The sequence below is a fragment of the Palaemon carinicauda genome, chromosome 39 (genome assembly GCF_036898095.1).
Source record: "Palaemon carinicauda isolate YSFRI2023 chromosome 39, ASM3689809v2, whole genome shotgun sequence".
NCBI lineage: Eukaryota > Metazoa > Arthropoda > Malacostraca > Decapoda > Palaemonidae > Palaemon > Palaemon carinicauda.
The window spans coordinates 56,751,197-56,772,037 of record NC_090763.1 but is presented as its reverse complement, the minus strand read 5'-3'; the positions used below and the strand labels follow the sequence as shown (position 1 = coordinate 56,772,037).

General features: G+C 38.9%; 1 protein-coding gene across 2 annotated transcripts in view; it reads right to left on the bottom strand.

The window, feature by feature from the left end:
• The window catches only part of LOC137631204 (glutamate receptor ionotropic, kainate glr-3-like), a 28,774-nt gene extending 12,715 nt beyond the window's left edge, over window positions 1–16,059 (bottom strand). The window contains exons 1-10 of one of the 2 annotated variants that reach the window (XM_068362950.1): window positions 16,043–16,059; window positions 15,664–15,856; window positions 13,559–13,670; window positions 12,807–12,945; window positions 12,540–12,659; window positions 12,041–12,244; window positions 11,406–11,509; window positions 10,626–10,796; window positions 9,581–9,690; window positions 2,203–2,313 (exon numbers count right to left, since the gene is read on the bottom strand). In XM_068362950.1, the coding sequence (XP_068219051.1) occupies window positions 2,203–2,313; window positions 9,581–9,690; window positions 10,626–10,796; window positions 11,406–11,509; window positions 12,041–12,244; window positions 12,540–12,659; window positions 12,807–12,945; window positions 13,559–13,670; window positions 15,664–15,850 (1,258 nt within the window). In that variant the 5' untranslated portion in view covers window positions 15,851–15,856; window positions 16,043–16,059. Of the gene's footprint in view, window positions 1–2,202; window positions 2,314–9,580; window positions 9,691–10,625; window positions 10,797–11,405; window positions 11,510–12,040; window positions 12,245–12,539; window positions 12,660–12,806; window positions 12,946–13,558; window positions 13,671–15,490; window positions 15,515–15,663; window positions 15,857–16,042 lie in introns of those variants that run through there. The other variant, XM_068362951.1, reaches the window with a different exon arrangement.
• Window positions 16,060–20,841: the final 4,782 nt, after the last annotated feature.

Here is a 20,841-nt window from a genome sequence, read left to right as displayed (position 1 = left end):
TCAATATAATCGATGCAAAAACTAACCTATACATATATGTGTACACTAAATGAGTTTGTTTCTTCATTATGATCAGAGATGAACGTAAACAAAACATTGGTTGCCATTTTTTATCGTGCTTTTTAGGTGTTTAGGAAACGCATGATATAAAATCGCCTTTAATATTTGTGCCTGTTTTAGTTTAGGGTGCTGTAGTACATGCATAAGTGTTCTGTACATTAAAGGGTGGTTTGTTAACAGTACTACGTACAAGGGAAGGTTTTAAAAGTCCGAATATACATGTTAAATAAATAGGTAAATATGATGTCACTACTTCGCGGATTTTCACCTATCGCGCCCGCGTCTGGAACCTATCTACCGCGATAAACGAGGGTTCACTGTATAAGTTTAATGATCAAGATTAATATTAAGAATAATTAATTATTGTGTCTTATTTGTATGTGATGTAAATATTAAGTTTAATTTGTTCATGTTTTTCTCGTTTACAATTCTTGTTGAACACTAATGCACATGCGGTATTTACTACTACTTTAAAACAACACATTTCCTGTTTCCTATGTATCTTCTTATGTCTTAGATCAAAACTCTGATGGAAAAAATGAAAACCATTACTGTGATGTTCTATTTCATTCAATACCAACAACTGTTCCTGTCATTCATTCATGACCATGATTAGCACTATACAAATGAATGATGAAAGTTTAACTAAATAGTATATGTTATTTCCAATTTTTATAGGTTATTTTGTTTGGGTAGGGAATGTTGGGCTATTGGTAGTGCATATGGGCCAGGTTGTAAGAAAAGTGAAGAAGAGCGGAATGAATTTTGGAATTAATTAATTAGGTGTGTAGAAGGACTGAGTAGAAGGAATTATGTAGTTGTGATGGGTGACTTAAATGCCAGAATGGGTGCTGGGAGACAGGAATGTGTGATGTCGCCATGGTGGTTCAATTTGTTTGTTGACGGAGCTGTAAGAGAGGTGAATGCTTGAGTGCTTGATCGAGGATTGAAAATGATAGGTGAGAGTGGTCATGAGTGGGAGTTGAATCAGTTTACAGATGATACTGTATTGGTTGCAAACTTGGAGGAGAAGCTGGGTCGATTAGTGACAGAGTTTGGAAGGGTGTGTAACAGAAGGAAGTTGAGAATTAATGTGGGTAAGATTAAGGTTATGAGATGCAAAAGAAAGGAGGGTGGTGCTCGATTGAATGTCATGTTGAATGAAGTTACTTGAGGAAGTAGATCAGTTTAAGTACTTGAAATCTGTGGTTGCGGCAAATGGTGGAGTGAAAGCAGATGTACATCAGTGAGTGAATGAAGGACATAAAGTGTTGGGGTCAGTGAAGGAAGTGGTAAAGAACAGAGGGTTAGGAATGAATGTCAAGAGAGTTTTCTTTGAGAGTGATTGTACCAACTGTGATGTATGGATCAGAAATGTGGGGGAAGAAAGTAACGGGGAGACAGAATTGAAAGTGTTTATAGTGTCTGAGGAGTATGGCTATTAGATAGGGTTAGGAACAAAGTAAGAAGGGTGAGAATGGGTGTAAAAAGTAAGTTAGCAGCTAGCGTGGATATGAATGTGTTGAGGTGGTTTGGCCATGTAGATAATGGAAAATGACTGTCTGTTGAAGGTGATGAATGTAAGAGTTGATGGGAAAAGTACTGTACAAGAGGAAGGCCAAGGTTTGGATGGATGGATGGAGTGAAGAAAGCTTTGGGTGATAAGAGGATAGATGTGAGAGGCAAAAGAGTGAGCTAGAAATAGGAATGAATGATGAGGGATTGTGAAGCAGTTCCGATAGGTCCTGCTGCTTCCTCCGATCGCCTTGGTGACTGCTGAGGTAGCGGCAATAGGGGATTCAGCATATGAAGCTTCACTGTGATGGATAACAGAGGGGGGGGGGGGGGGATAGGTTGTGGCACCCTAGCAGTATCAACCAAACTCTGCTGAATCCCTTGTCAGGCCGGGGAGGAATGAAGAGAAAAAGAATACCCCCCCCCCCTTTTTTTTTTTATGTTGGCTACTCCCCAAAATTGGGGAAGCGCCATGTTAGATAGATAGATATACATTTTATTTATGATGTTTCATTGTTTCTCCAACTTTTGTAAACCGGTATTTCAACCTGCGTAGCAAAATCAAAGGAAACTTAGATCTACGACAAAAAAATAGTGAAATTGAAACCTGTATCAATTTATAATTACCTTGCTGAACATGGGCGCTGAACATAATCCAGAACGTGTCACCAATTGTGAACGTCATGTCTTCTGTCCCTATGCTATAGGAAAACTTACACAAAATCCATAGCATGGCAGCTGTTGAGGGGAATGAAAAGGTTTCAGTAATTTATTATAATAAGTTCTAATTGGGCAGTAAGAGATTTACAACCATTTTTTTTTTTCTGGATACTGGAAAATTATTTTCCTGTCATTTTTTGTATGGTGGTAGGCTATGGTTGGGCAGGGAAATAAAGGACTCCAAATCCTTAGTTATCATAAGTGCAATATACAGTATTTGTTAACAGGTTGTAAAGATTAACAAAGGGCTTTATAAACAAGTATTTTATTGTTCAACATATTTTTTTTTAAATGGTACATGTGAAATAACAATGTATCAATGGCGGCTAGTGATAGCATGAAAGTCATTTCAGCCAGAGACATTCCTTCTCTGAAAGAAGTCTTAGTACACCTGAACCCATATTGCTGGTTTGCACCGTTTTCACTAATTTTATGCCCTCAGTAGATAAAAATTGAGGTTGGTAACTATATTTTGCCCATATAGATCAGTACATTTTTCATGTTATTGTGACCACTGCTAATGTGGTGTTGACCATATTATTTATGTATATAGTAATGTAAAGTATATAGTACTGTACTTACATCTGTGTTGTTAGAACCTCATATATTTTTTTCATTGCTATCAATGCCAAGAGAATGATGAAATATGATATTTTAATTATAAAATAAATTTTTGAATATACTTACCCGGTGAATATATAATAGCTGCAACTCTGTTGCTCGACAGACACATACAATAAAAACTCGCCAGCGATCGCTATACAGGTTGCGGGTGTGCCCACCAGCGCCAACTGTCGGCCAGATACCACTCTCGATGTAAACAAAGACTCAATTTCTTCTCATCCCACTGCGTCTCTATTGGGGAGGAAGGGAGGGTCGTTTAATTTATATATTCACCGGGTAAGTATATTCAAAAATTTATTTTATAATTAAAATATCATTTTTAAATATTTAACTTAGCCGGTGAATATATAATAGCTGATTCACACCCAAGGAGGTGGGTAGAGACCAGAGTTAAATATGTTTACATCGTATAAGCTAAGAGTTTTTTATTTCATTTTGGCAGTTATCAATATAACAAAACCAAAATAAATAGGTACCTGGTAAGGAAGTCGACTTAGACGATTACTCTGCCTTGTAAGTACGTCTTCCTTACGGAGCCCAGCGATCCTCTTAGGATGCTGACAGACCCCCAGGAGCTGAAGTATCAAGGGCTGCAACCCATACAACAGGACCTCATCAAACCCCTAATCTGGGCGCTCTCAAGAAATGACTTTGACCACCCGCCAAATCAACCAGGATGCGAAAGGCTTCTTAGCCTTCCGGACAACCCATAAAAACAACATTAAAACATTTCAAGAGACAGATTAAAAGGGTATGGAATTAGGGAATTGTAGTGGTTGAGCCCTCACCCACTACTGCACTCGCTGCTACGAATGGTCCCAGTGTGTAGCAGTTCTCGTAAAGAGACTGGACATCTTTCAAGTAAAATGACGCGAACACTGACTTGCTTCTCCAATAGGTTGCGTCCATGATACTTTGCAGAGATCTATTTTGCTTAAAGGCCACGGAAGTTGCTACAGCTCTAACCTCATGCGTCTTAACCTTAAGCAAAGATCGGTCTTCCTCACTCAAGTGTGAATGAGCTTCTCGTATTAACAATCTGATAAAATATGACAAAGCATTCTTTGACCTAGGCAAGGATGGTTTCTTAACCGAACACCATAACGTTTCAGATTGGCCTCGTAAAGGTTTAGTACGAGCTAAGTAGAACTTAAGAGCTCTAACAGGGCATAAGATTCTTTCTAGTTCATTGCCTACGATCTCCGATAAGCTAGGAATATCGAAAGATTTAGGCCAAGGACGAGAAGGTAGCTCATTTTTGGCTAGGAAACCAAGTTGCAGAGAACAAGTAGCTTTTTCTGACGAAAACCCGATGTTCTTGCTGAAGGCATGAAGCTCACTGACTCTTTTAGCCGAGGCTAAGCATACCAGGTAAAGAGTCTTATGAGTGAGATCTTTCAGGGAGGCTGACTGTAAAGACTCAAACCTGTCTGACATGAGGAATCTTAGGACCACGTCTAAATTCCACCCAGGAGTAGCCAAACGACGCTCCTTAGAGGTCTCGAAAGACTTAAGGAGGTCTTGCAGATCTTTATTGTTGGAAAGATCTAAGCCTCTATGCCGGAAGACCGAGGCCAACATGCTTCTGTAGCCCTTGATAGTAGGAGCTGAAAGGGATCGTACTTTTCTCAGGTATAAGAGAAAATCAGCTATTTGGGCTACAGAGGTACTGGTCGAGGATACGGAAACTGACTTGCACCAGTCTCGGAAGACTTCCCACTTCGATTGGTAGACTCTAATGGTAGACGCTCTCCTTGCTCTAGCAATTGCACTGGCTGCCTCCTTCGAAAAGCCTCTAGCTCTCGAGAGTCTTTCGATAGTCTGAAGGCAGTCAGACGAAGAGCGTGGAGGCTTTGGTGTACCTTCTTTACGTGTGATTGACGTAGAAGGTCTACTCTTAGAGGAAGACTTCTGGGAACATCTACTAGCCATCGAAGTACCTCGGTGAACCATTCTCTCGCGGGCCAGAGGGGAGCAACTAACGTCAACCTTGTCCCTTCGTGAGAGGCGAATTTCTGCAGTACCTTGTTGACAATCTTGAATGGTGGGAATGCGTAAAGATCTAGATGTGACCAATCTAGGAGGAAGGCATCTATATGTATTGCTGCTGGGTCCGGGACTGGAGAGCAATAGATTGGAAGCCTCTTGGTCAGCGAGGTTGCAAAGAGATCTATGGTGGGTTGACCCCAAGTCGTCCAAAGTCTCTTGCACACATCCTTGTGGAGGGTCCATTCGGTTGGAATTACTTGACCTTTCCGACTGAGACAATCTGCTAGGACGTTCAAGTCGCCCTGGATGAACCTCGTTACTAGGGAGATGCCTCGATCTTTTGACCAGATGAGCAGGTCCCTTGCGATCTCGTACAAAGTCAGTGAGTGGGTACCTCCCTGTTTGGAAATGTACGCCAAGGCCGTGGTGTTGTCCGAGTTTACCTCCACCACCTTGCCTCGAAGGAGATTCTCGAAGCTTATCAAGGCCAGATGAACCGCCAAAAGCTCCTTGCTGTTGATATGCATGCTCCTCTGACTCGAGTTCCACAGACCTGAGCATTCTCGACCGTCCAGCGTCGCGCCCCAGCCCAAGTCCGATGCGTCCGAGAAGAGAACGTGGTTGGGTATCTGAACTGCCAGGGGAAGACCCTCTCGTAGGCTGATAGTGTCCTTCCACCAAGTCAGACAAGACTTTATCTTTTCGGAAATCGGGATCGAGACCGCCTCTAGCGTCTTGTCCTTTTTCCAGTGAAAAGCCAGATGGAATTGAAGAGGACGGAGGTGTAGCCTTCCTAGCGAGACAAATTGCTCCAGGGATGACAGCGTCCCTACCAGACTCATCCACAGCCTGACTGAGCAGCGTTCTTTCTTCAGCATCTTCTGGATGGAGAGCAGGGCTTGATCTATTCTGGGGGCCGACGGAAAAGCCCGAAAAACTTGACTGTGAATCTCCATCCCTAAATACAGAATAGTTTGGGATGGGACCAGCTGTGACTTTTCCAAATTGACTAGGAGTCCCAATTCCTTGGTCAGATCTAGAGTCCAATTGAGATCCTTCAGACAGCGATGACTGGAAGAGGCTCTGAGAAGCCAGTCGTCCAAGTACAGGGAGGCTCTGATCTCCGATAGCTGGAAACTGGTACCCCACATTCCTGTAAACAAACCTCAGAAACGGTTGGGAATCCGGGTGTATAGGAATGTGGAAGTATGCCTCCTGAAGGTCGAGAGAGACCATCCAGTCGCCTTCCATAAATGCTGTCAAGACAGCCTGGTAGACTTCATCGTGAAGTTTGTCTTGACAATGAATACATTGAGCGCACTTACCTCTTACGTACTCCTGCAGTGAACATGGCTGCCAAATCATGGAGCCATCCCTGAGGGACTTGTCCCTGCAGAGAACGTGGCTGTCAGATCATTGGAGCCATCCCTGAAAGCCTTGTTATGCATGACATAATTGTACAGCAAAACTTCAAAGGCTCGAAAACAGCTGTGAAGTTGACCTGTAAAATCTTGGAGCGTCTCCTGGCCAGGCGCCAGGGAGAGTCTACGAGATTTGAGAAGTCTATCTGGGCAGAGGCAGGAACTCCCAAGCCGAGAACTTCTCTCGTGTCATATCAGACTCTCGCTCTATAAGCCAGTTTAAAAGAAGGGAAAGCAAAGGCTGTATCCCCCAAACTCCTCCTGGTGATAAACCAGTCGCCTAGCAAACGTAAAGCTCTCTAGGAGAGCGAGAGAGCACTAGCTTATAAAACAACGGCTTCGAAGTAGCTAGGCCTAGTGTAAGCTCTGACGTTTAGGCGAACGAGGAGCAGCAGTTACAAAAAGATCCGGACAAAGATCCTTAAAAATCAGCAAGATTTATTTAAAGTCCATAGAGGGCTAAGCAGCTTTAGGCTCCTCTCCGTCTGACAGAGTCCTCAAGGGAATATCAGTAGGAGGGGGAACAGCAACTTCCTCATCTAAAGGAACCTTGTCCGATAATAGCCGAGTCTCAAGCAAGGGAGAGACCTACCGTGGTGGCAATGCTTCACAAGCAGAGTCCACACGCACTGGTGCATTAGTAGCGGACCAGGACGCAACGTCATGTAACTGCTTGACAGTCTGTGAACTGTCAACAACAACAGGTGCGAGAGACCAGGACGCAACGTCATGTAACTGCTTGACAGTCTGTGAACTGTCAACAACAACAGGTGCGTGAGGACGCACAGCGTCCCCTCGAGACTGCTTTGACCGCCTAGACTGAGCAGTCAAAACAACTCTAGAATGCGGAGGTTGACGCACAGCGTCAAAACAAGTCAACTCCGATTGTTAGCGAACGTCCTGAACGTCAACAGGAGCATCAGCAAGTGGCCTAACGTCCAAATGTGGCTGAAAATCCACACGAGACCGCATCGAGTGTGGTTCTAAACAACCTGACTGACGTGACTTAGCTACGCCAACGTCAACAGGACGCACAAAGGAACGTTAGGTTGGCTGAAAGCCAGGATCTCGATGAGATAAACGGCTAGGCTCAACGGACTAATCGGCAGAATAGTCTTCCATAAGGGAGGCAAGCTTATTCTGCATGTCTTGCCGTACAACCCATTTAGGATCAACGGAAAAGGTTGCGGTAAGAGACGAGGGTAACGTCTGTGACCGCAAAACCTTGCCAACAAAAAGACTCTCGGAGTCTGTGTTACGCTTTTGTTAGGCGGCGAGCAGTCTTCCGATGACTGCATAGGGTCAGAGCTGTCCTAATGGCTACAACCAGGACGCTGGACCTGTCCTGAAAGGACTGACTTTCGCTTAAGGGCCTCGAAACCTTGTTTCAGGTTTCTTATGCGAAAAGCCTTCGGATGACGAGGAGAAAAACGTCTCTCTCGCCTTATGGTAGGGGTGATCTTGGTAAGATACACCCGATACCATAGAGGGAACGTCTGTTCGCTGATCAAGGCCTCTCGAACCCATAAGTCGTACGACATTACTTCTCCCCTGGGCTTGGGAGCTTGCAAGAGGTCCCGGACTAGGCGAACGACAGGCACGAACAGACGAACCCTCGGACGCAACACTGATAACACTTTGCGCAATATCACTTTATCACTACGGTTTTCTGTTAAGCACTTATTTCACTGAAATCGAAACTTTTACTGATTTCTACCTGAAGCACGCAATTCTAACCTCATCAAAAGGTAGTAATAGCGAAATCAGTCGTATAATGCAAGCACATTAATACCAGCAAAAAACAGTAAACATATTTTAAGATAAAAATTTCAGTGGATGGGGAAGAGACTAAACACTAGTTCATTCAAAACTACGTTTTCAATCTCTCACTGTACATTGCCTGGGGACGAGAATAAAAAACTAAAAACGTTTTATCCTTTCTCCCCATACAGAGACTAGGGACAAGAGTAACTCGAGAACAACGTTACCCGCTTGAACGGAACGTTTTCTCCCCTCTCTCTCCCTCCGTCTCTATCTCTCTCTCTCTCTCTCTTGATTACGCACCTAAGAGAAGAGCCCACTTACGTTTCGTCAAAAAAACATGTTATTTGACCAAAGGAAAAAAACAAAGGTTTTTCAATTAAAAAGTTCCTTTAAAATATAATTTAAAACATTTAAGCTTTGAAAGAAGAATGAACAAAACGTCAGAATCGATTTACTCTTTCTGCAAAGTGAAACCGTGATACTCTCTCTCTCTATCGTAACGATAGAGCGCAAACTGCGTAGCATAAATAAACTAAACGTTAGTTCATCTTTGAAACAGTACGAAGACTATTCAAAGAAAATCTTTCATAAAATATCTATTAAAAAATATTCATTTAAAAAGTTTTAAATCATTAGCTCTTTAAAAGCTATTTACGATTGAAAAGGGCTCAACGTTGTTTAACTTCAGTTTCCAAGTTAGGACCGCCTACTCTCAGGAAGGTCGCATATAAACAAATCATTAAAATTTATTTTTATGTTTATTATAAATGGAAAGTTAATCGAAGAGGCCTAATAAAGGCGGTGAGATATAAAATATATAGAGGAAAATCTATAATTAATTTATAACGTGATAAGATAATTGCTAAAAGCCTAAACACACTTCCGTCTAAGGGAAAGGTCGGCCATTTAAAAGTCAAAGAAAGTCCATACTCTCTTTGTCATCAAAAAATTAAATCTATCCAAAAACGAGTTCAAGATTTAAGATGAAGATAAAACACCTGCACTGCGAAAGCTCAAACCAAATTAAAGTACTTCACCAAATATGATGGGAAAAACTCCAGGAGAACAGGTTCTACAGCGAGTAAAAGTACGTCTTGTCGACACGTCGACAGAGAAGAAATTGAGTCTTTGTTTACATCGAGAGTGGTATCTGGCCGACAGTTGGCGCTGGTGGGCACACCCGCAACCTGTATAGCGATCGCTGGCGAGTTTTTATTGTATGTGTCTGTCGAGCAACAGAGTTGCAGCTATTATATATTCACCGGCTAAGTTAAATATTTAAAAATGGACATTTTGTAAATAAAACTTTAAACAACAGCAATGTGAAAAAAAAGAGAATTGCAGAAAAAAAACCCTAGCTGTCAAGAACACCAATTTGATCAAAATAATTAAAGCATGCAGGAAAATAACTTTGTGTATAAATAAAAAACTTGCCAGTTAGCCACCAAAGAAAATAAAACCCATACATACTAAATAGTCTCTCTTACCACAAACCAGCATGGACGTTGGCATACAAATCCAAAGGTTGCCATCAAATGGCTGAAAATAGAGGGTCCAGGTGCTTTCCAGGACTGGGCGCCGGATGTACAGCCGAGTGCTGGGAAGATTTTTGTTTTATCAAAACAGCGCATTCCTGCTTTATCAACTTTATGTCAATCATAAGGAATTTTTTTAAAATCAAAAAGTGCATATTTAGGAATACAAAATGCAACATTTGAAGTTCTATGGTAAATAAATTAAAGAACCTGAAAACCAATGGTATATGCAAGGGATAGATAAAATTTTTAGAAGACAAAAACCATAATTTACCCTTGGTTACAGTTATTACTGAGGACTAGACCAAATTACTTTAGCCTCAACCTTAAGTAATATAAATGATGGTGCATCACTGAGGGGACATGTCCCCCTGAGGAGTTACTGTATATCCCGCTCAGCTCAGGAGGGAATATATGTTCCCCTTGTGATTTCCTGCATGTCTTCCTTGGTGGTGAAAATATGTAATCCCTCTATAATAGTTGTATATTCTCTGGATGGAATATTTGTCTCCATGATGAGTAACTTTATGCCCATTTAGTAGTTTCTGCATTTCATTTAAAGGAAGGAAAATTAACTTTTTTATGTAAATATAAAATTTGTCTATAAAGATTTTCTTGTGAAAGGGGGTTTGATATTTTGATAAAGATATACTTAGCTGGACAGCTTAATGGAAAGAGAAGGGAATGGGTTGAAATTATTAAAATAGAAAACAATGCAGTCAAGGCTAGAAAAAATATAGTAGTAAATTATTGTTTAGACAGAATGCTACATTCAGTGGCATACTGTATACAGTAAATAGTGATAACTGCTTATCGTTAGTAGAAAAAGGTTCAGAAATCCATACCAGACCTTATAGTAACTAAAAAATTATACCAACATTTATTGGTTCCTTTAAAAGACTAAGGAACTAGCACGCCCCCTCCCCCTCTCCAAAGCATGTTTGGGAATACAAAGTCTCGCAAATAATCTAAAGAGTAGAAAATGTTCATCTCTCACCTAACTATTTGTATAGGAATGGTAAAATCAATGGAGACAGATCTGATCTGGGTGATTGATAAGGGTGCAACTGCCACATCGGCGTCATCTGTCTGCAGCATCCCAACCATTCCATTCCATGTGATGCCATCGGACTGCAGTGAGCCGAACAAGGTATCTGTAGCAGTGTATCTGCAAAAGAGATTTTATATTTCAGAAATCCTTCAATGTTGGTAGTTCAGGAGCTTCTATTTTCTATACTTCATGATCATGTTTTCCCAGATTGTAAGTTTCCTTCTTTAAGGAAGCTAATATATTAGTTCATTTGTGGATAAGCTCATAATTTTCCTTCTGTTCCCATTTTTTTTAGTTTTACTGGCTAGAAAATGCCCTTGAAATCCATTATATTAGGTTGTGCTTATCCAAGATGATATACTGGAGATGGTGTGTAAGGAAAGGGAACAAAGTTATTTTTGGCCAATTGTGATACGTACCTAATAAAAACTTTTGTCTATTTTTTTCTCTAAAACTTTCCATCTACATCTATCTTATGAATTACAACTTCATATCTTCTTAATCACTCTCTCTCTCTCTCTCTCTCTCTCTCTCTCTCTCTCTCTCTCTCTCTCTCTCTCTCTCATAAATGTACAATTGATTTATCCACGTTTCCATTTTTTCCCAAAAACTAGAAAGAACCTGCTATGCCTTTATTTTAAGTCTTGCTGTCTCAAAGATGTAAATCTATCTTATCATACAAGCAGTTGTTAAAAGATGTGAGACTATAAAAAGAAATCTACTTACGAGAAATTTAACTGCTCTTGCAATGTGTGCCACACATCCACGACATATCCTTCTTGAAAATTTTGCAGTCTATTATCCTGGATGAGGCTTTCGTAGGGCATTGTCTACAATGGTCACAAGAAAGAAAAGGTCAACCTATTATTGAGAAATCAATTATGAATACCTGTCTTGATTATCCATATTAAAGACCATTCCAAAATTAACTAGTGTTCTGAGCTTGTATCTTGTGTATAGTATATATGATTCACCTTATTTATGGTTTAACCGCTATAAAGCAACTCTACTGCTACGTTTTGTTTAACTCATAGCAATTGTACTAAGTTATATTTGTAGATTATCATGTAGGGCTAGTTGTTTTAAGAAGTAAGGTTTATAAACTTGTTATTGCTCATTTCAGTATGTTTCATTTGACATGATAGAATAACCAAATTGGCAAAATCTCTTTCAACAAAGGTGTATGACTTATTGTATATTTAATTTGTTCTTTATTCAACTTAACTACAGTTTTCCAAAAACTAACTGCACTACTATGAATGAAAGTCAATGGAAACACAAGACATGGGTTTTAAGTAACTACATTTTATCTCTATATGGTCATTAAAGATGCTAGCATTTTAGCTGCTTCATTTACTCACTATAATGGTTGCAACTCTCAAGTGAAATCCCTGGAGGTCCTTTCTCCTTTCATATTTCTCCAAGACAGGGAGGTACTGCAGACCTCTCTCCCAAGACCAGCTGCCTATAGGCTTGATCCGAAAGGGAGCTCCTTTGCCCACTTTCCAGATTTCATCTAAATCGAAGGATTCATTGTCGTTCTCCTTATAAGTGCACACTGTTACCTAAAGGATGTTAGAGGCAGTTTTGATTATGGAGTAACATTTTCAGTGAGCATATGATTTGAGAATTAAACTTTTAAATAAATACCATCTCTCCTTTACACACACGTTTTATATATATATATATATATATATATATATATATATATATATATATATATATATATATATATATATATATATATATATATTCCTAAACTGGGAATAATCATTTATGCTATTTCATATATAGCAGGAAAGAGGAAGAGAAAGAAGGTTGGGAGTGAGAATTTAGTTAAGGGTAAAATATTAATTTTACCTCGCTGTCAATGTAGACATGAGCTTGTGACAACTGCCTAGTGACATCTTCCACAGTAACATTTCTCGGAAGAATTAAGAGCCATTCCTGCTGATTGGTAAAGAGGCCGCGATTGCTCACCTGGAACGATGATGATACACATTATATGTAAAAAGTAGTTTTTTCCATAGGTTACATTACCCTGTAATACAAGACAATAATACCATGATAGTACCCTGGCTAAAATATAAGTGAAATCAAAAGGAATGATATGATTTTTAAAATTACCTTATTAACAAACTCTGCAGCGTAACCGGAATGGTCCCATAGCACAAGGAACTGCGTTCTGTGAACTGAGCCGAGCAAGTGTAAGACCACTCTCTTATTGGAGGGATCTTTGGAAAAGCCCATCAAAGGGACATTCATGCTGCATTGCAAAGAGACAAAAGAATCAGTCGTGTAGAACTTATAGATCACACACACAAAGGTAAAGCTGCATCGCAAGAAATAATGCTATGTTGTATCACGACCAGAGAAAAGATTATGATACAGTAGAAATAGAATTATATAGTATCACACATTGAATTATGGTGATGTATCACTTTGTGATGCTGCATTCTGGGCAAAAGTATGACGTTGTATTTTGTATAATAGGCAGCTGTAAAAAAAAATCTGGGAGCCTACGTAATCTAATGTGTAGGCCTAGTGGTTTGAGCATCTTCTGTGGTTTGTGGATGCTTCAGACCTTTGGAGACTGTCGGCATTAGGTGATACTTTTGTCCATTTATGCAGTATACACGGATTTAACAGATACACTATTAATCAACATTTAGCTTCAACGTTGAATTCAAACGTTTAAATAATTCTAATTGAAAAAAAAAAAAATTTCACGAGGTTAGGCCTACATGAGTAATACAGTACTTCTAAAATTAACGTAGGTGTATGTAATGCTAGAATTATTTTGATACTCTGCCTCATATACTCAAGAATTAGAGGGGAAATATATTTTTGTTATAATAAAGAAATAACGATCACACTACCTTGATTCACCGACTCTGAAGCTGTGAAGGTGAGGTAGTGAAACCATCGATGACGCAAGTGTGCCGATTAACCCTGCCAGTAATTTCTGGCTTTCAGTTATCGTCAGTAAGTCTAAAAGGTCAAAAATTGTGTAAATGAGAACTTCCAAAAGGGCTACTTATACATATTACAATCTAGGACTCTTAATTCCCAACAGAAACTATACCAATTGATCTACACTGGCTGCGGATTACAGCGAGAATTGAATTTAAGATATTTACAATAACCCACTAAGTTATCAGAACAGGTGTAATGGTCTGTTTTCCCCCTGTCCGAAATATGACCCAGGACATATATCCCCTCGGGGGAACTTTGTCCCAGGATAATGTTCCCCCCTCTGGGCCAAGATTCCCCCTTTGCTTGGTGGAGGTAACCATTATTTCGGATGGGGGGGGAAAAACAGATCATTATACCGGGTCATAAAAGTAAGTCATTAATTTCTTTAATTCCAATGTTTTTAGAATGCGCAGTTTAACATTACCTCTTGCCAGTACAAGTTTGTGACCTGGGAAGGGAGTCCGGGGGCTTGCCCCCCGGCTAGGGGTTGTGTCCTGGGAACTTCTAGGTTAGGTTAGGTGGGTTTGTTAGGTTCTGTACCTTTTTATATTTGTGTCAAGGGTATAAGGAAAAATGCCTTACAATACACGTTAATATTATCGTAGCATTGCTAACGTTAGCAATGGCATCGTAACGTTGGTAACGTTGCGTAACATTTGTGTGTATATATATGTATATATATATATATATGTATATGTGTGTGTATATATATATATATATATATATATATATATATATATATATATATATATATATATATATATATATATATATATATATATTCCTAATATTTTGTCAAACTTACCGTTGATTATTTAATTCATCAAAATAGTTTCTCTGTAAGGGAGAGTGGGATAGAAATGGCCTAGGGGAGGAAAAATATCTTAGGGCTAAAATTCCCCCTGGGGAAATAACAGCCCGGGCAGCTTTTCCCCGGGGGGAAAATTGATCCTAAGCTAATTTTCCCGCGGGGAATTTCAGTCAGGGGAGAAAAATTTCCTGCTACACCAGTACAGGGTGTTATTCCCCCAGGGGGAATTTCAGCCCTAAGATATTTTTCCCCCCTAGACCATTTCTCCCCCACTCTCCCTTAAAGAGAAACTATTTTGATGAATTAAATAATCAATGGTAAGTTTGACAAAATATTAGGAATATATGTATATGTATATATATATATATATATATATATATATATATATATATATATATATATATATATATATATATATATATATATATACACACACAATGTTATGCAACGTTACGATACCTTTGCTAACGTTAGCAATGCTACGATAATATTAACGTGTATTTTAAAAAAAATTTCCATATACCCTTTACGCAAAATATAAAAAGGTATAAGAGGGTACAGAACCTAACAAACCCACCTAACCTAACCTAGGAGTTCCCAGGCCACAACCCCTAGCCGGGGTCAAGCCCCCGAACCCCCTTCCCAGGTCACAACCACTAGCCAGGGGCAAGCCCCCGGACCCCCTAGCCAGGTCACAACCCCTAGCAAGGGGAAAGCCCCCGGACCCCGTTCCCAAGTCACAAACCTGTACTGGCAAGAGGTAATGTTGAACTGCGCATTCTAAAATATAATGGTTACCGCCACCAAGCAAACAGGGAATCTTGGCCCAGAGGAAGAATATTATCCTGGGACAAAGTTCCCCAGGGGGAATATATATCCAGGGACATATTTCTCCCGGGGGAATTTCGGACCGGGTCGGAGGGGGGGGGGGGGGGACAGACCATTAACCCAGTCGTCCAAAATATCTAAGTGAATTTCTACATATTGTGCAACCAACAAATCTGCCTGACACGAGAATAGTTACAGATGGTTTCGAGCTATGAGAACCTAGATACAAGTCTACTGTAGCCTCTAGACGTCTAGAGCCTTTAAATATGTGGCTCCAAGACTATACAAAAGGCTCCCACGAGATATCAGAATAATTGTAGATATTAAGACTTGCAAGAGGGAACTGAAGACTATTAAAATCAGCATTACCATTTTCTCCTGATGTCAAGTATACGAGGTTGTTCCACTCTTTGGAACGAATGACGTCATGGACCAGCTTCATCACACTCGGGTTGGCTTTTGAAGATTCGATCATCATCATCATTGTTGCAGTCGAAAGCATTATCATCACTGGTGTCAGCTGACGACTCCATATCCCCTTCAAACGGCATTTCATCGCTTTCTAAGAGAAAAAAAAAATATTCTAGAGCAGCATTAATGGTAAAAAAAGAAAAAAAAACTGCCTTGTCTTCCATTACAACGAATATAATGTCACTATGCCAGCTCACATTCTCACAACTCCTTTGCATAAACATATCTGAAAATATCTTACTTAGATGAAGTAATAAAGATTACAAGTGTTCCTTACCGAAAATAAATTAATGGCAGTGTCTGGTAATCGTCATCAGTAATCTATCCTGAATAAAATAGTAAATGGTAATGTTTCAGTACTGAAAGTAAAACATTGATAATAATGGAAGTTCATTAATCAATTTGTTAAGTTCAACGTATGTTTAATATCCTAATGACAAACATAATTAGAATACATCATCTGGCTGAACTGTCTAGGACACTTTTTGAATAAAATAATGACCACGTAAAGGCAATAAATATGATGCCTTAATCCTTAAGTTATATTACCCAGTGTTGCCAGATGTGAGGATTTATCCCTAGATTTGGAGATTTTGGGTGTCTGGTGGGGATATTCTGTACAAATTTCTATGAAGAAGAAACAAAGATGAGTTAAACTTTCTAAGCTACAATTATTTCACTTGCGCTTTTATGAATTATAGTGAGTAATTTCGATATGAGCAAAGCCTACATGATCAGAAAAATATATATTTGTGGAAATGGAAATTTTTTGGGTTGTTTTGGGGATTTTTTATCATGAATGTTGGAGATTTTTACACTAACTCATCTGGTCTGGTAACACTGAGCCGGCGTTCGCGGTATAGTTGTGATTGTGTTTGTGTCCGTTTCTTTTGTGTCGCTTATTAACGTGGATTTATCTGGTTTGTGTATAATTTCAAGATTTAACGGTTATCAAATATGAACACTAAGTAGCCCAAGAACTTTTGTACACAGTCTCATGAAGAAATATTTTAAATTGGCTGATTTGCAGAGCTTTTGCAAATGTAGCCTAAGCACCTGTTGATGTATCGAATTTTCAAATCGTTTGCTCAAGCAAGAAACTGGTTATAATGCAAGAAGCAGACTTTTGTACTACCTTGGTATCCTGTATCCAGTGAAAAAAATGTGAACAATGTAAATATATGGTGATTTAAATTGTACAGTGGTAACGTGTTTGCGTGGCAAGAGATCGATCCCCGCCTTGGCCGTGAGTTTAAGCTGTTTACTGGGGAGGCTACTGCTGTGATAGGGCACCACAGTGGGGGGTTGGGCTTGCCCGGCTGACGTTCTGGTGAGTATCGATTCTGATGGAACTGGAACTGAAACCAGACACCTTTAACCTTTAAGAGTACGTCAAGTAAACCAATGGATCAACCAAACATCTTGGAAGTCAAATACAATTTTAAAGCATTTTGGGTCAACAAGAATCGACTTATGGATATTCAGAAACATGATATTGACATTCCCAATGATAAGGTGAAGTGTAAGGAAGGGATTCTAAAGAAAGTTTGCTACTTCAAGATCAAACAAGAACTTCCTTTAGGCTGGTTAAGTTGTCTCCCACAAACCGTGGAAAGTTCCTAAATGTTCAAAATCTCATGAAGAATATGAAGTTACAGAATGCATCTTTAATAAAAGATTTCTTACAGTTTCTATGAAAAAGTGATGGATATTTGTGTTATGTCAGAATGCTGTTACCGGTCACAGTGCCAAGCCTTAGGCCTATGTTTTGTAATCCGATACACACGAGACGAGATTGAAGTTCTTGTGTAATGAAGATGGTAAGTATTTTTTATTTGTATTTATTTAGTTATTTCCTTGTAGTGATGAGATCTCGTTCAAAATTTGCTTTAGGAAGGTATAGGCCTACTGACTGGTAGCTTGTTTAATGGCTTTCAAAGGAAGTTGAAAGTTTACCGAACAAATAATTAGGATGATTAAAATAATCCAGATATAAGTAATTATTCGAAGTATGGCCAGTAAAACAAGAGGGGTGAAGCTGAAATGTTTGGGGATATGGGATAATTCATGAAATGCATTTTATAGATTAAATACATAGGCCGAAGTGTTTAGCAACACAACCTATGAGCAAGTAACAGACGAGTAGGTGTTGAACGTATTAGTTTAAATGTTGCGAAGTAAATATAATCTTAGTAAATGTAACTTTGAACTTGTAGGCGTGCCAGGGGTGGATTCAAAGAGATATTTTGTCCAAAAATTATAATTTTACTCATCCACTTGCCGAGTTTATGATCCAACAGTGGACTATAATCCCATGTAAATTAGTTACCCTCATACCATTACATCCGAAAGACAAGATATCAAGGCTTTCAATAGGAAACTGAAGAGTATTGTTCTCAAAGTGCTTCGGTAATGTGGAACTGACAGTAAAGAGCAATAGCGGTGGGAAATGCTTGAATGCCTGGGAATGGATAAGATCAAATTAATTGTGTTGTAGAGAATGGGATTCCCCCTGCTTTATAGGACTAGAAAAGCAGTCCTGTAAGTGTATCTCGAAACCTCACACGCCTGGCTAACCTAAGTTAGGACGCTGTTCACATACTCGTCAACCCCGACTTAAATTTATCTAAAATTTTAAACATCGTAATAACTTTGGCCGACAACGGGGTTTGTAATACACGAAACAGGCCGATTTATTCTATATGGTTCAATTTTGTACTCACTTTTATCTTAGATTACAGCTTGTTTACTCGTATATTCCATATTTAGCTTTTTTATGGCTTATTCTTACGCCTATAGTAAATAATCCATAATTTTACAGGAAATTAAGAATTTTGTTAGTGGCGTAAGCCCCGACTCTCGCAGACTTGCACAAGTCCCCTTAGTATTCTTAGAAGAAAAGGGGGAAAAAATATGGTGTCTGTCAGGTGTTCAGGTCGTGAACAACGGGTTTACATTAGTTAGTGGGTAGAAGTTTTAAGAAATTATTACAGGCAGTGAGTATTACCATAAGATGCCCAGAAAATTGATTGGTTCATATTATTATTATTATTATTATTATTCGTGCTCTTACATGTATTATCTCTGTAAAAACCGTTGATATATGAATAGTTTATTACATTTCTATTACCTAATCATTCTCTGCGGATAATGACATAGAAATTGAAACCCATCAGATAAAACATGGACCTGCAATTTATGTTCCTTATCCACAATTAGACAAGTCCTTTTTAAAAATACTTATTCCCAAACCGAATACTATTTTTAATGTAATTAATTTTACTTACATTGTCATTATTGCTTGAATGCTACACAGTAACATGCAGGTATATTAGGTAAACGGGACTGGTGGAAAAAAAAAAAAGCGTAGTTATTTTTAAGAAACCTTCCGACCCTATTTATACCAATGTTCGTTTTACAGCATTATTATTATTAGTACCCTTATGGTGGTTACTGTGTATAATTATGATGGGGACGATGTCGAAATTATTAATATTTTGATATTCACTACAATTGCATGCTTGTTTCAATGTTTGGCCTGCAGAACTATAGATGGGCTAAGTTGGTACCACGATTGGTGAAAGATAGAGAATTCGTTGATATGCGACTACCAGGGTCAAGATTTGGGAGGTAGGAAGATCTAACATTACAAAGGCAAGGCAGTAAATTTATTTTGCAATAATTGAAGCTTTCCAAAGAGAGAGAGAGAGAGAGAGAGAGAGAGAGAGAGAGAGAGAGAGAGAGAGAGAGAGAGAGGGGGGGGGGGGGGGTAATTAAACCGTTGAAAATTTAGAGAGAATCTAACTGGATGCATTGCGCATAGGCCTATAATGTGTTAGCTAGCTAGAACTCGATACTGGCCCGATTATTAAGCTTGTTCTTAACAATGTTCATGTTTGGTAAAGAAATGCAGTGTGGGTGGTCTTTCCTATGATTCATTGGATCTTATTTTATTCTCTTCGACATGTCCCCGCAATTTGCACTATGTAGCGCGATACATCGTGGAAAGACAGGCCATTTATGAGGTACGCAGAGTGAAGCATTGTTTACCAGAGTCAATACAGGTTTATCCCCATGTTTTTGCACTACACATGCATAAGTTATGCAATGTTTACGCAATGTGCTGCCAAAAACTGGCCGCAATGGTACGTATTTAGACGCATTGGCACTGCTTGTTAACACATTGGTTAAATCAAGTATCGACACATTAACATTCACCGTCGGCAGTGTTCGCACCAAGCTCCCACAGTGCTCACACTTGGTTCATGCAAGTGACAAGAGCACGTCATGACCATTTGTGCATTCCAGATTATTTAGCATTTCAAAATTTTCCCACTCCGCACAGACTTCAAATTCTGACAAGAAGCATTGCGTGGCATTACAGATATGAAAGGTACCTTTACGCTCTCATATAGAGTCGGAAAACATGCTTACTTTTTTTTTTTAGTTCACCTCTTGTTATAAAAAGATTCCTAAGATTTTACTACGTTATTGACTTAATTAATGATTATGCAGTTACAAAATCTTTGTTAAAGCTCGGAAGAGTTCAAAACAGTAAGCCGGAGACTGATTGTTAATACATTAACCAATACTAAATATTACTTGGTTGATATTTTAATCCTGTTCATCCTCTTAGCTAGTTAACATTTAATACCCTATTTGCCTTTCTTTTCGATTATGAAATAAAGTTGAAGGTAATTTCTTGCATGTGCATAAAATTATCCTTCCAGACTTAGAGACTATATATATATATATATATATATATATATATGTATGTATATATATATATATATATATATATATAATCAGTAGCTGCTCATGGTAGTTTGGCTGGGGCATGCAGTGACGTTAATTTTAGGTGATAAGTAGCCCCCTATGCTCTATTTTGCAATAAATGGAGTAATGAACAATTGGTATATTTGAGCAAATCACATTAAACAATAAAATACTGGCACATTTGATAAAGAGTTTATTTACTAGAGGTCTTGTTAGATACATGTATACCATATGCCGTATTTACTTAAAACATGTTTGAAGGCATTTGTTTTATCTGGTGCGGCTATTTTATTTTGTACA